We start from the raw sequence: 14,715 nt of genomic DNA, 5'->3' as shown, positions 1-14,715 counted from the left end.
GCCTATCCCATACCGCTGATTTCAGATATTATGGGGCAATAATGAGGGTCGCGTTTTCTCCAAATTGGATTTAGTGGAAGCTTATTATCGCGTTTGTATCCGTGAGGGAGATGAACCCCTCACCGCCTTCTCTAGCTGTTTTGGAATGTATGAATTTTTTGTGATGCCTTTCGGATTAAAAGGGGCCCCGGGGGTCTTCATGCAACTCATTAACGAAATCCTCCATGATTTGCTGTACCGCGGCGTGGTAGTTTATTTGGATGATATTTTTATTTATTCAAAAACCATGGAGGAACATGTTGCTCTGGTCAGAGAAGTTTTACAACGACTGCGTAACCACCAGCTCTATGCAAAACTGTCTAAATGTGAATTTCACCAAGAGCAAATATCTTTCTTGGGGTACATAATCTCTCATCATGGCCTTAGCATGGACCCCGCTAAAGTCCAATCGGTACTCCACCCGCAAGTACAGCAATTTCTGGGCTTTGCTAATTTCTACCGCGGTTTCATTCCCAACTTTGCTCAAGTGGCGCTGCCAATCACTGACCTCCTGAAAACGAAGAGTAAAGGGGTTTCTGCAACGTTGCCCTCTGCCAAAATACTGTGGACTGATCAATGCCAATCCGCCTTTGTAGCCCTCAAACGGCTTTTCACTTCTGAACCGGTCCTGCAGCACCCAGATCCGAACCAAATGTTTATTGTACAGGTCGATGCGTCCGACGTAGCCACGGGGGGGGCCCTTCTCCAGAGAGGACCAGACGGTCTCCTTCACCCCTGTGCCTACTTCTCGAAGAAGTTTGCGCATTCCCAATTAAACTGGCCCATTTGGGAAAAGGAGGCATCAGCCGTCCATCATGCCCTTACTCTGTGGAGGCAGTTTCTGGAGGGATCCGGGATCCCCTTCGAGGTCTGGACCGATCACAAAAATCTAGCTGCCCTCACAGGGACCCATAAATTGTCCGCAAAACAACAGCGTTGGGCGGATTTCTTTGCTCAATTCCGTTTTGTTCTTAAACATGTGCCCGGGAAACAGAACGTGCTTGCAGATGCCCTATCCCGGTTGCCTCAATACCCAGTAAAACGTGATCGGCTGACAGGCTCTTTATTCACCCCGGCACAAAGAGAAGCCCTGCCCCTGCTGGCCGTGCAGACCCGATCTCAAACCCGACTCCAGCAGGGGAATCACGCAGTGGCCGACAAGGTGTCCAGCCCTACCCAGCAGGCTTCCTCGCCAGCCCCTTGCGCCACCTGTATCCGGCGCCCCGCAGCAACCAGTTTCTCCTCCAACACCACCAGCTCCTGATTCACCCTCTCCCGCGACAGGAGGGGGGGGTGATCATCTCCAATTCCTTCCTGGACTCCCTTTGGGCTCAGTGCTTAGCCGAACGCACTGCCCAAACCCTGCCCCAAGGTGTACTTGAGCAAGGTGGTTGTTGGTACAAAGACTCGAAACTATACGTGCCTAGGATACTTCGAAGAGAAGTTCTGCAGTTGGCCCATGGAGCTAAAACTGCGGGACACTTTGGGTTCCTGAAAACCCTTCACTTGTTGCGCAGACAGTTTTGGTGGGGGGGAATGCGTTCTGATGTGGACTCCTTCATTCGCAGCTGCCCTATCTGTGCCACAGTCAAACGATCTCAAGGCAAACCCCCAGGACTACTGCAACCGCTGGAAATTCCCAGCAAGCCCTGGGAAGTGATTGCCATGGATTTCATGATGGATCTCCCCCTTAGCGGGGGCAAAACTGTACTATGGGTTGTTATTGACTTATTTTCCAAACAGGTACATTTGGTTCCGTGTGCGGGTATTCCCTCCGCCCCCAAGTTAGCCCGCCTCTTCGTGTCACATGTTTTCCGTTTGCATTCGTTCCAGCGCAAGGTAATCTGTGACCGCGGAAGTAGTTTCGTGGCTAAATTCTGGAAGGCGTTCCTTAAGTTGGTGGGGGTGGAGCAAGGGTTGTCAAGTGCTTACCATCCGCAGACGGATGGACAAACTGAACGTGTCAATGCTGTATTAGAATGTTATTTACGTTGTTATGTCAATTACCACCAGGATAACTGAGTAGAACTATTGCCTTTTGCAGAATATGCGTACAATAATGCTGTCCATCAATCTACAGGGTTCAGCCCTTTCTATGCTGTGTATGGTCAGGACTTCAGTCCTATTACCCCTACGGAGGTTCCAGAGGGGGAGGGGGATCCCGATGTAGCCTCTTGGGCACATGCTCTCCGCACCACGTGGCCCTGGCTAGTGAGCAACCTAGACAGAGCCAAACGCAAATATAAGGTGCAAGCAGATAAGCATCGGTCCCCCAGCAAGGAATTCAAGGTTGGTGAATTAGTGTATCTTTCCACAAAAAACCTGCGATCCACTCGACCATACCACAAACTTAGTGCCAAGTACATTGGACCATATCCCATTGCTCCGATCGTCAACCCTGTCACTGTGGAACTGACTCTCCCCAAAACCCTGAGACGTATCCACCCTGTCTTCCATGTCAGCCTCCTTAAACCTCATGTTGCCTCCTCGGAATGGCACCCAGAACCGCCTCCCGAGCAGCCCGTGATGGTGGGGGGGGGAGGAGCATTTTGAAGTATCAAAGATCCTAGATTCATGTATACGACATGGATCCCTGCAGTACTTAATTCGCTGGAAACACTTCCCCCCTGCCTACGATGAGTGGGTGCGTGCACAGGATGTCTCCGCCCCGCACTTAGTGACTGCCTTCCCCACCGCCTACCCGGATAGACCGTCCCCCTTGCAAGGTGGGAGGGGGCCTTAAGGGGGGCAGGATGTCAGGCTTGTATCTCAGTTGATGTTTACTTTCGCTTTCTCGCCGGCCAGACTCAAGGACTGTTATGCCTACTGAACTCTGTTTGAAGCTCTGGGAACACAGCTTTGTTTTTGATATGTAATCTCTCGCCTTTTCAGTGCTTTTATATTACCAAGTTCAAGCCAGCCAGCCTCATAGCTGTCACCCTTTGCTACTATGCTCTATTATGCTCTGTAAATCTATTTGACCAGTAAAGACCAGCTTCTTTGGACCTGATTGTCTATAATGTGGTTTCTGGTTCTTTTGGACCAAGGGCTTACACACTGCAACAAAAAAAACCCTGACACTTGAGTGGCATTTTAGAGTGCTGCAGTAATCCAAAATGGTGACCCACAGCAATGTTCCCAACCAGGAAGTAAGGAAAGCGGGAGAGAGGAGGGACAGTGAAAGCTGGGGTGCAGGCGAATAAAAAAAAAAGGGTAAATGGCGGGGGGAAAGGAAGCAGGGAAAAGGAAAGAACCCATGCGGGCTGTGAGGAGAAGAGAAAGATGAAAAACAGAACGGCCCCCGGGAGTGATGAGAACCCTGGGAAGCTCCCCCCGCTTGTATTTCTAATTACTCTTCTCAGAGCTTGAAGGAAATTATTTTTTTATTAGTAACCTGATACTGATATCTGAAAGCACACCTAATTTTTGTCACACTTAAAATCATATTTAAACATATCATTTATGAAGTACCATAGGAACTCTGAATGGCTTTAACTTCTGTTGGAATCTTACCTGGAGACTGTGTGAGCATCATTGAGGGTGATGGGGTGACTGTACTGTGGTAAGATGTGGGGGGTGATGTCAAAGGGTACGCCCCTGATGCTCCTGTCTGTTTTGAAGGTTGCTGAAACAAAGTTATTATTAGTCACAGTAAAACACATTCTTTTGACAACAGTACTACTTTAAAACCTAGTGCTTGGAAAGGCATCTGATTTTGTGCAGAGCAAGTAGTCCTTAACAAGGTCTTGATATTCATTCCCATTTCTACATAACAACATTTCCTTTTTCAGCCTCAATCATGGGATAATTTATCAAACATTTCTTCTGATCCGTATCTCTAAAGCAGTCCTCAAACTCTTGTCTGGGTCTTTGCTTCTGAGAGACATTATTGCTTTTTATTCTTTGTCTGTAGTACTGTCACGGTCTCTGACATAATTATGGTATTTTGTGTACATGTGCAGAATTAATTCCATGTAGAGTTTGAACACACCATATAAAACTGAACCACAAACTGTAGAGGTTTGTGTAATGAAAAGCCTGGCAACAGCTTGCAAAATGCAAATGTCCTTAGAACAGGCTGACTGAATTCTCTCAAGGTCTGAATTCTTTCAAGAGCTAACTAAATTACCCTGGTCTTGTCCTTGAAGGGAGAAGAACAGAGTCATCCCTCACTATCTGCCAGAAAGGTGTATCTAAAATTACCCTTTCTGAGTCAGCTGCCAGCTGTCAGCTGCTCATATCTCAAGAGCAGAAAAGTCCTGCTATTCTTGAGAAGGTCTACTAAAAAACCTCAAGGCTATAAGTGCAGTAAGATTCTTGCTTTCTATAATCTTGCTGAGGGCTATGTTTCCTACTGACCAGATGGTTAAATGTTACAGTGTAAGCAATAATTGTGTTTTATGATTTATATAGTTATATATTGTATTGCAGATTTCTAAATAGTCTCATTTAATGCGTATTGTACTGACGATGAGAATGGTATGAAAATTGAGTATATGGCGTGATCATGGAGCTCAGAAATGATTTTTATACTTTAAGCAAAATAGACTGAAAGGAAAGGAAGCCCATATTTGGTCATGGGGAGAAGCTAATAACCTGAACAGCTGCAACTAAGACATTATTGCACTGCTCATGTTATCTGAAAATGGGCAGAAAGATATCCCTCCTGATGGTAAAATTAACACTCTTAATGAGCCTGAAACAGTATAAATACAGCTACAGTAAGCCCAGAGAATCAGAACCTTCCAAAGGCTCTCAAGAAAAGGCTGACTGGTATGTATGGCTTAAATACATTACTCTAGACTTTATGAATTAGATACTTTGAACTGAATCAGAATAATTTGACTGTTATATTTTAGAAGTTGGACTTTGAAACTGAATAGTATGTAAGACTTGCTTGCTTTTACTTCATACATTGTAAATACATACAATGTACTTTGACAAGAGTTTTTATAGAAGTGTTAAAGACTTGATAATCTGCATTTATACATATTTTACTAGAAGTATATCAATAAAAAGACTTGCTTTTTAAAAGTAGGTAAAGTTGTTGAGTCCTGCTTACTCGATGACTGGCTGAATAAGATAACTTCACTTCTCAGTAAGTGATACATTCTAAAAGCCTGTCATCTGAACAGCATGACCCGCTTCAGCACACTGCTTTGAGACAGCAGTTAAGGGCGGCAGCTTGCACATTAACATCCTACGGTACACACTGAAATACTGTAAATTCCCATATGGCCCTGATCATGTTTTACTTACTTTGTTGCTGTCAATACTCCAGACTACACAAAGCATAAACACTTGTCATAATCATAGCTGTTTAGCTTACATTTGCAGTGTGAGCATTTATAAATGTACGTATAGACACAACCTGCTGTTGAGGCTGAAGCTGTGATATTAACGAATCCATCATGTCCCCTCCAACAGGAGATGGTGGATTATCATCTTCATTGACAGATCGTCTTCGTGCATCCTGATTGCTGTCCACAAACATGTTCAGGAATGTCTGCAAAGAGATTATTCATATTAATCATTGTACTAGAACTACAGAACAACCCTATAACTATATTAAATTTTTAGATACGCTAATGCAACATCACTGTATGTTTCCTAAGATTAAAATATTAATATACCATATTTTATATACAATAGAATCAAAGCATATCACTCTGTTGCTTGAGCAGGGGTCCAGAAATGTTCTTGCCAATTTGCTAACAGTGAGCATACCTTTTCTTCTGGCAAGTACATTTGTAGTATCCTGTCCATCTCCCCAAGTTACAGATACAAAGTTACAGATACAATCCCTGACCAATTGTAGGACTTCAGAAGGAAGGATAAGAAATTAATACAGTCATTGCTTCCCAGTGCATCCAAAGCTTAACAAGAATACAGATATTCTCTCCTGGAAGTGGCTAAACCCTCTTCCTCCTGGAAGTGGCTAAACTTTGCAGCTGTAATGAACTTTGAAGGCACTTGAGTAAAGCAAGGCTATTCACTGCCACTCAAGACACCGAGGGCAGAATTTCAGGCGATCAGGTGCCTATATAGAACCCCAGAAAGAAATTTCCTTTGTGCCCCTGCTCACACTACCCAGAGCTAACTCAAACATTGCACAAAAACAAACTCATACGCTTTGCCCACCTTCTGGGGGCCACATGGTGATCAGGGTCCCCTTGTCAGCAGCTGTAGATTGGTAGCAACCACAACTTGGGGCTGCATACTAAGGCCAGCCAAAGTTTGAGAACTGCTGTGGTTGAGAAATAGTTGCTCTTGGGAAGAGACAAATCCTTTTGATTAAAAAATAAGCTATTCTACCAAAAAACACCAAACAAAAATAAAACATCTTGATAAAAATCAACGGTATTATTCAAAATTCATGATTCCAGTGTTCCCACAAGGCCTGTGTCTTTTATTAAAAGAAATAAATATCCAATGCAGGCACAGAATAGTAAACTACAGTTTAAAAATGAAGGTACCATTAATGTTTGGGTGGGGGGAATCCAGACAAACTTTAAAAAAGCAAATGAACATTGACAGAGCTGTTAATTCATTGGTTGACCTGTATACTGACAAGAAAGCGTGAAGCTACTTTACCACAGAATTAGAATGTTGGTTCATCTAACCAAGTACTTGTCTACTCTGTCAGCAGTTCTCCAAGACATCACATAGGGGTCTTCCCAGTCCAGCCACCTGAAATTCTTTAAACTGGAAAGACCAGGGACTGAACCTGGGATTTCAGGCATGCAAATCATGTGTTCTGTTATGGACTCCTCTACTGGCGTTGAACACTCCCATAATCTAGTGCGGTGTTCCAAGGTATGCCAGCACAGACAGCATCTGCAGGATGTTACCATCCAACACTCTTAATGGACACTGCCACTGTGCCCTCAGACGTGACTGTTCCCTCACTAACAAAATAAGCAGTTTAAAATTAAGCAGTGAAGTCATTCTGGCTTAATGGGCTTTTCCGCTCAAGCAAAATTTTCTGAAATACCAGTGGGATCCCACCTACAGCCCTCTCTAATTATGCAGTGGAATACAGATACAAACAATAGTCACCTTTAGACCAGGGGCAGGATAAAAGCCTTCAACAATTTTGCTGTTGTCAAAAAGGCTATATGCACCGTCACGAACTGCGACAACCCCACGGCTCTGGCAGTAAATGTCAATGCAATACATGTTCCTAAAGGCCAGCCTAATGTGGGTGGGTGACTGAGGCAGAATTGAGAAACACTGGTAGGCCGTGTTGGTGCGTTGCGTCAACCCCAGCATCGGCACAGTTGGGAGCTTATTGATAGCATTTAACGGAGCCTGGGTATCATACAAAACCTGAAAGTGAACACAGGTGACATTTAGTTTCACAACAGCCAACCACAATTACTGAGCCTTCATACACACACAGCCACTGTAAATGCTACTTTAAAACTATTTTAATCTCCAATAATACTCCACTGGCTCATTTATTATTAAATAGTCATATCATTTATTTCCCTACTAATCAAAAACAACCCATTCATTTCCCTACTGGATCAAAAACAACCCATTAGCAGAAGATTTCTCCTTAGCAGCCCCACATCACATTATGGCCTTTTGTCAATACGGCTAGAGTAACAGAATCTGTTCTTTTGTTCCTTTTGTATTTCAACGGCATGATAAAATGGGCAAACCATGTTTTTGGGCACCGACACATGAAAAAATCTCCCCTCTTCTTGTACACTGTGGGCCAGCTTCCTGCATTTTGTCACACAATTCGCTGTAACTTCTGAACCAGAAAACTCTGACCGTGAAAGCCTTCAACAATATTCAGAAAACTATATTTCAGGCTTACATAACCAAAACTTCAAATTGGGAACAAACCATGATTTATAATCCTGGTTTGCAGGGCAAGAACAAACCATAGTTTGTGAATTCAGATGCAACAGCTAACTATGGCTTGGCAAAAGCAAAACTGAAGCTCCTTCCAGGCTCTTTCACACTGCATCATACTGTAATCCAGGCTCTTTCATACTGCATTGGTGTTGCATGTGAAACAAGCCATTAGCACTCTCTCCTTTGAAAAAAAGAATTAGTTTTTAGGTACAATTGAAAAAGTTGGTTCTTACTTTGAAGGCCCTTAACAGCTTGTGGCCCCAGTATTTGAAGAACTGCTTCCCCTTATCCCTCCCATCAGTTAAGATCCTCTTCCCAAACCCTGCTGTCTGTGCCCCTGGAGACACAAGGTGAGTGGCAATAAGAAACAGGGCTTTTTCTGTGGCGGCATCTTGGCTTGGATCCACTGGTCCATGGATGGAAGGGACAAATTCCCATGAACAGCATGAGAGGGAAGTCTGAGGTCTGCAGCCAGAGAGGCAAATGAGCAAAAATCCCCCCTTCCTGTCCACAGAAATCCTCCATTGGTCCAAGTCCTTCCTCACCTTTGGAATTTCCTCACCATTGCAGCTTGCCTGGTACCTACTTAACTGTCCTTTAAACAGACTAAAACACTTCTCTTTACCCAGGATTCCAACTCAAATATTTCATCTTTATTAGAGGATTTATTTTTAAATGGCTCTAGTCCAAGGACTGCTTTATGGATATCATTTTAGGCTTCTTAATGTTGTTTTTGTGTCTTGTTTTGTTTTAATATTGGTAATTTTTGTTGTTTCTTATGATTTTACTGTATTTGTTTTTAATTTATGAGCTGCTTCTAGAGAGGCAGCATATAAATTTTCTGAAAAAATAAATACAGACATACTTGTAATAGCTGGACTACATTTGGTGATTTATTGAATATTTCCTGGAGCTGATGCAGGATAGTATTATGACAGTTACTACATCCTGAGTTTGGTCCAACTGTTCCCAGTGATATATGGAATTTCTGATGGGCAGAATTCCACTGTATGCTGATCTATAAATATAAAAAGAGTTTTAGAAATCCAAATCTACAGAAAACCTTTCCTAACACTTCATGCACATTAACACACAATTTTTAAAAGAAAGTCTGTACTAATACCCAAAAAACACAATAACCATAAAACAAAAAAAGAATGTATTTTGAAGAAATAGATTTAGTAGAATATTTTAAGTGATATTAAGTATTGTGGTGGGACCGCCTTACCACCCCGTAAATGCATGGATACATTCTCCCCAACCTTCCCCTGCCAGCTCACAGCCCAGTCAGGAAGCTGGGACAGAAATTCACTTCTTGCCTCTCCTTTCTGATAGCGTGCCTCCCCACCTAGTAAAACTCAGCCCCTCTCTCTCTCCTGATGTCACCCAAGGTCGATGCCACAGGCGAGTATTTCTTCAGCATGCAAGTGGCAAGGTGGTGACTAAGGAAGTATGCGGACTCTTTAGTTAAACAGCTTTATTCCTAGAAGGAACAAATTTTGGGTAGCTTCAAGACCGGTTCTAGGTACAGCTAGCAAAATCAAGAGAAGTTGCTGGCTAGTTACTTAACAATCCTTGGAGCACCTGGTCTTTTCAGGTTGCACAGTGCCCTACCCCACATGTGCCTGCAAGCATCCTCTAGCATCATTCCCCTCCATAATCTCTCACAGCAAATTCAATCAGTGTGCTGCTCTCAGCAACAACCAAAAATACAATGCCAATCTCCTACAAAAGATCCAAAAAAAGGAACATCTCCCCTTTTCAGACCCCTCCCCATGTGAATTCCTAGGGCCTTAGCCAATCTGGGTGCCAGGTCCTGGGGCTCAAGCCCACCAGAAAGTGAACTCCCCAATCAAGAGGTGTTAACACATCAAAGAGCTAGCATGTTTACCCTTTAGGCTGTAAATGGTGCTCTCTGTTCAGAAGAGTGCATCTTTTCCCAAACTCTGCTCCTCACAGGGACACCAGTGCCCCTTTCCATCACTATAACTGCCACAGCATATCTTGCCCATCTGCTGCTCATCCCACAACAACTAGGGCTAACTATCTTATTGTCTGTGCTGATAGGTTTGATGATCCCACTTTCCTAGTTGCTGAATATTCTGAGAAATCCAGTACTGGAGAGAGGGGAATGCCTCTGCCAACTGAGACTGCTTGAAACCCAGATAAGAAGGGAATGAATGGGCAGTACAGTTAATTAACATTGTTCCATAATCTTGTGGCATCCCAATCAGAGAAGGATTCTCCTCTCCCACCCTTCTGGTGCTGTCAAGTCCTAGATACTGAAGTCTAACCCAGCATCAATGTAACAGCCTAACAAGTGAACCCATTTAAGCAAGTACCCCAATGTTAGGGCTAGAGCATCCTTTGGCAAACAATTTTCCACAAAGACAACAATTTACAAGGGGATTTCAGATAGCTCTTCATTGTCCAGTGCAATTAAGGGAAAGAAGAAAAAATTGTGAATGATCAGTTCTAGTAAGGAACCATAGCACAGAAACAGCACAAAACATAATGACATTCATAGCCAAAAGTAGTACTTACAGAACTTCCCTTTGTAATTCCATAACAAAGAATTAACTTCCGGTAATTGTAGATACGGACCTCTGAGAACATATTTAGGTGGCTGGGTATTTCTTCACAAGTTAAAACAACGTGGGGGAGGGGTAAATGCAGAAAAAAGTAAATTGTTTTAGTAGAGTGTATACAAAAAATAATACAAGAATAAAGGAAAACATCTTTATACCTGGCAAGGACCGTGCAAACTCCAACACACATTCATACAATCGTGCAATGCTGTTCCAGTCACTGAGGAACATCTCAACTACTTTTCGGCCACCAACTGGTTCAGACAACTGGCTTTCGTATGTCAGGTACACATGTCGAGTTGGGCCTAAAAGATTAAACAGGGTGGTCATGTTATTCTGACATACAGAAGATGTAAGCAGAAAGTGGGAAATATGCAAGAGAACTGTGGAACTAACCTTGCTCCCTGGAAGAGGTGCTAATAAGTGGACAATTTGCAAATACTAGTTCAGCCACCCAAGTGCGATTATTTCTACCTTGCAATCGGAAAGTGCAATCAAGAAGGGAGCGGTCCAAGGCCTTCTGTGTTTCCTCACTTGTGCCTTTACAAGGTGGAATTCTGTTGAACAAGAGGAAGGCTTACCACCACTGTATCAGTCTCATGCTTGCACCACTCAGCATATTACATTTAACATTTTCAGACAGATATTTCACTTTTACAATGAAATGTCCTTGGAAGAAAATTTGAAAGGAGCTGAAAACGCTGACATGTGTCCTCTTTCAATTTATGAAATGTATCACTGTAGAGCCCTGACCTGGGTAGCCCAGGCTAGCCTTATTTCGTCAGATCTCCAAACCTAAGCAAGTTGGCCCTGGCTAGGATGGGAGACCTCCAAGGAATATCTTTTTTTAAAAAAAATTATTAATTAGAATCATAGAATCATAGAGTTGGAAGGGACCACCAGGGTCATCTAGTCCAACCCCCTGCCCAATGCAGGAATTTCACAACTACCTCGCCCACACACACATAATTCTATTATATGGATACAGAAGGAAAAAAGGGATAGGTAAAAAGTAAGGAGTATCTGTCTTATGTTATAAAAAAGATAACATATAACATACAGCATTTTAAAGAGTTAATCAAACAGACTACTTAATAACTTTTGTTTTCGCCTATAGTCCGGGCAAAAATGTAAATACATTCTAATAATAAACATCAACATCTTTTACGACTAACTAAACATTTTTCTACACTACACTAGCGAACTAGCTTATAGTTGTATAGCGTTTAGGTTTTAATATTGTTATGGTTAGCCTTCAGCATCAAAATACGTATAAAATAATTTCCACTCATCATAAAATTGTTCGTAGGTCACATCGTCTGTTGTATTCATCATATAAGTCATTTTGGCCATAGTAGCATACTCCGTTAATTTAGCCTTCCATTCCTCCATATCTGGGAGGGTTGATTGTTTCCATCTTCTTGCAAGAGTGATTCTAGCTGCAGTAGTAGCATACTTAAACAAATCTTTGAGTTGAGATGCCAGTTCCATTGGCATCATGCCTAGTAACAGGTTCTTAGGGTCCAATATGAATTTCTGTTGGAACATCTTTTATCATTCTTTATGAATCGCTTTCCAATAGGATTGCAGTTTGGGACAGGCCCACCATACATGATAGTAAGAACCGTCGGAAGCTTTGCATTTCCAACAAGCTCCTTCCCTCGTTTCTTTTACATTACTCATCTTCTGTATCATACTGGGAGTAAGATACTATCTATAGAACATCTTGTACCAATTCTCTTTGACTTCTTGGCTGGCCGTGAACTTCTTGTTATTTTCTTAATGGATGCTTGTTATTTTCTGAATGGATGCTTGCTCTTCTTCAGTAAAGTTAAAAGTCAGGATTTTAGTTTTGGCCTTATTAAGCTTATATCCCGAGTACTGAGCAAAACTCTCAATATGAGATTGAATCTTGGAAGCTGATGTCATTGGGTCTTGACACATTAGCACAACGCCATCAGCATAGCTTTTTATCTTGTGCTCTTCGTTCTTGTACTTCAGTCCTTTAATGGTAGGATCTGCCCTGATAAAATTGCCAAGAACTTCGATTGTCAAATCAAATAAGAGCGGGGACAATGGACAGCTTTGTCTGGTACCTTTAGCAATGTCGGATTCTTCTGTTAAACTTGCGTTTATTAAAAGGCGGGCCTTCTGGTTGGAGTATAATGTCTCAAAGACATAGCAGAAACTATCCAAGGAATATCAAGGTGGTGACACGGAGGCAGGGCAACCGCAAACCACTTCTGAACGTCTCTTGCCTTAAAAACCCTACCAAGGCCTCCATAAGTCAGCTGTGACTTGAAAGGAAAAAAAATGTAGAAAGAGGGGTCATGAGACTTAAACATTAAGTCTCGTGACTGAAAAGAAGTAGAATACTGTACTGTAATATGATATTCATCATGGACTTTTTGACAGAAAAACTAATAAAAATAGGAGATAAAGCATAGAGTGTCTAAATTAATATACAACACCATTACCCAATTTCCTTTCAGCATCAATTTCATTCTTAGGTAAAATGTAAGTACTGCAAGATCTGGTAACAAATCCAAAATTAAAAAGCCTAAATAACGTTGACTCAGCAAACTGGTGTTTATTCAAATAACTAACAGCATTTGTTACAGTTTCTGACACAGGTTCTTAGGTCATGTAGATCTGAGGAAGTTCTAGGAAATATAGGGGGCACTTGGGGTTCACAAAGGAAGCAGCATCCTGGCTTCAGGTTCATGACCTTTTAACAGAAAGGAGTCAGTTCTTTAAAACTTCACGCTTGAAAATGTATTTATAGTCTCTCTCCCTCTCTCTCTCTCTCTGTGTGTGTGTATGTATGTACCGTATTTTTCGCTCCATAAGACACACCTGACCATAAGACGCACCAAGTTTTTAGAGGAAGGAAAACAAGAAAAAATATTCTGCTGAATAAAGACCCCCGTCCGGTTTCCAGGGAGTCCCTAGAAGCCGGGCGGGGGTCTTTAAACTGCTCTGCGCTGCCTGCCTAGGCAGCGCAGAACAGTTTTACCTCCCCCCCCCCACTTCCCAGTCCGAGGCTCAGCTATTGGGCGGGGACCCGCCCGGCTTCTAGGGACTCCCTGGAAGCCAGGCGGGGGCGGGTGGTCTTGAAAGGCCCCAAGTTCAATCTCCAGCATCTCCAGTTAAAGAGCCCGGGCAGGTAGGTGATGTGAAAGACCCCCTGCCTGAGACCCTGGAGAGCTGCTGCCGGTCTGAGTAGACAATACTGAATTGGATGGACCAAGGTGGGGGGTCTGATTCATCAGAAAGCAGCTTCATGTGTTCATGTGTATTTTGGAGGGGGCTGTGAGCTCAGTGGCGGAGCCTCTGCTCAGCATGCAGGAGGTCTCAGGTTCAATCCCCAGCAGCATCTCCAGTTAAAGGGACTGGGCAGGTAGGTGATGGGAAAGACCCTTTCTGCCTGAGACCCTGGAGAGCCATGGGGAGGGGGCTGTGAGCTCAGTGGTGGAGCCTCTGCTGGGCACGCAGGAGGTCCCAGGTTCAATCCCCAGTGGCATCTCTAGTTAAGGTGACCAGGCAAGTAGGTGATGGGAAAGACCCCTGCCTGAGACCCTGGAGAGCCATGGGGAAGGGGCTGTGAGCTCAGTGGTGGAGCCTCTGCTGGGAATGCAGGAGGTCCCAGGTTCAATCCCCAGTGGCATCTCCAGTTAAAGGGACTAGGCAAGTAGGTAATGGGAAAGACCCTTGCCTGAGACCCTGGAGAGCCATGGGGAGGGGGCTGTGAGCTCAGTGGTGGAGCCTCTGCTGGGCATGCAGGAGGTCCCAGGTTCAATCCCCAGCGGCATCTCCAGTTAAGGTGACCAGGCAAGTAGGTGATGGGAAAGACCCCTGCCTGAGACCCTGGAGAGCCATGGGGAGGGGGCTGTGAGCTCAGTGGTGGAGCCTCTGCTGGGCATGCAGGAGGTCCCAGGTTCAATCCCCAGCGGCATCTCCAGTTAAAGGGACCAGGCAAGTAGGTGATGGGAAAGACCCCTGCCTGAGACCCTGGAGAGCACTGCCAGTCTGAGTAGACAGTACTGACTTGGATGGACCGAGGGGGGGGGGTCTGGTTCAGTGTAAGGCAGCTTCCCGAGGAGGGGCCCGTGGCTCAGTGGCAGAGCCTCTGCTTGGGCATAGCAGGAGGCCCCCGGTTCAGTCCCCGCGGGGCGCCTCCGCTCCCACCCGCCCCTGGCCCAGGCAAGCCCGGCGCTGC

The 14,715-nt window shown here is 44.0% G+C and overlaps 1 protein-coding gene across 1 annotated transcript in view; it reads right to left on the bottom strand.

Annotated features, from left to right (window-relative positions):
- Positions 1-14,715, bottom strand: part of MED14 (mediator complex subunit 14) — an 82,175-nt gene that overhangs the window by 28,466 nt on the left and 38,994 nt on the right. Inside the window, exons 16-22 of the mRNA XM_056858246.1 lie at positions 10,893-11,053; positions 10,655-10,801; positions 10,453-10,544; positions 8,774-8,926; positions 7,099-7,368; positions 5,411-5,545; positions 3,553-3,664 (exon numbers count right to left, since the gene is read on the bottom strand). Of these exons, the coding sequence (XP_056714224.1) occupies positions 3,553-3,664; positions 5,411-5,545; positions 7,099-7,368; positions 8,774-8,926; positions 10,453-10,544; positions 10,655-10,801; positions 10,893-11,053 (1,070 nt within the window). The remainder of the gene's footprint in view (positions 1-3,552; positions 3,665-5,410; positions 5,546-7,098; positions 7,369-8,773; positions 8,927-10,452; positions 10,545-10,654; positions 10,802-10,892; positions 11,054-14,715) is intronic.

Source organism: Euleptes europaea, chromosome 12 (genome assembly GCF_029931775.1).
Source record: "Euleptes europaea isolate rEulEur1 chromosome 12, rEulEur1.hap1, whole genome shotgun sequence".
Classification (NCBI taxonomy): Eukaryota; Metazoa; Chordata; class Lepidosauria; order Squamata; family Sphaerodactylidae; genus Euleptes; species Euleptes europaea.
Note: the sequence above shows the minus strand (reverse complement) of the source record. Positions and strands in the feature narration are given on the sequence as shown.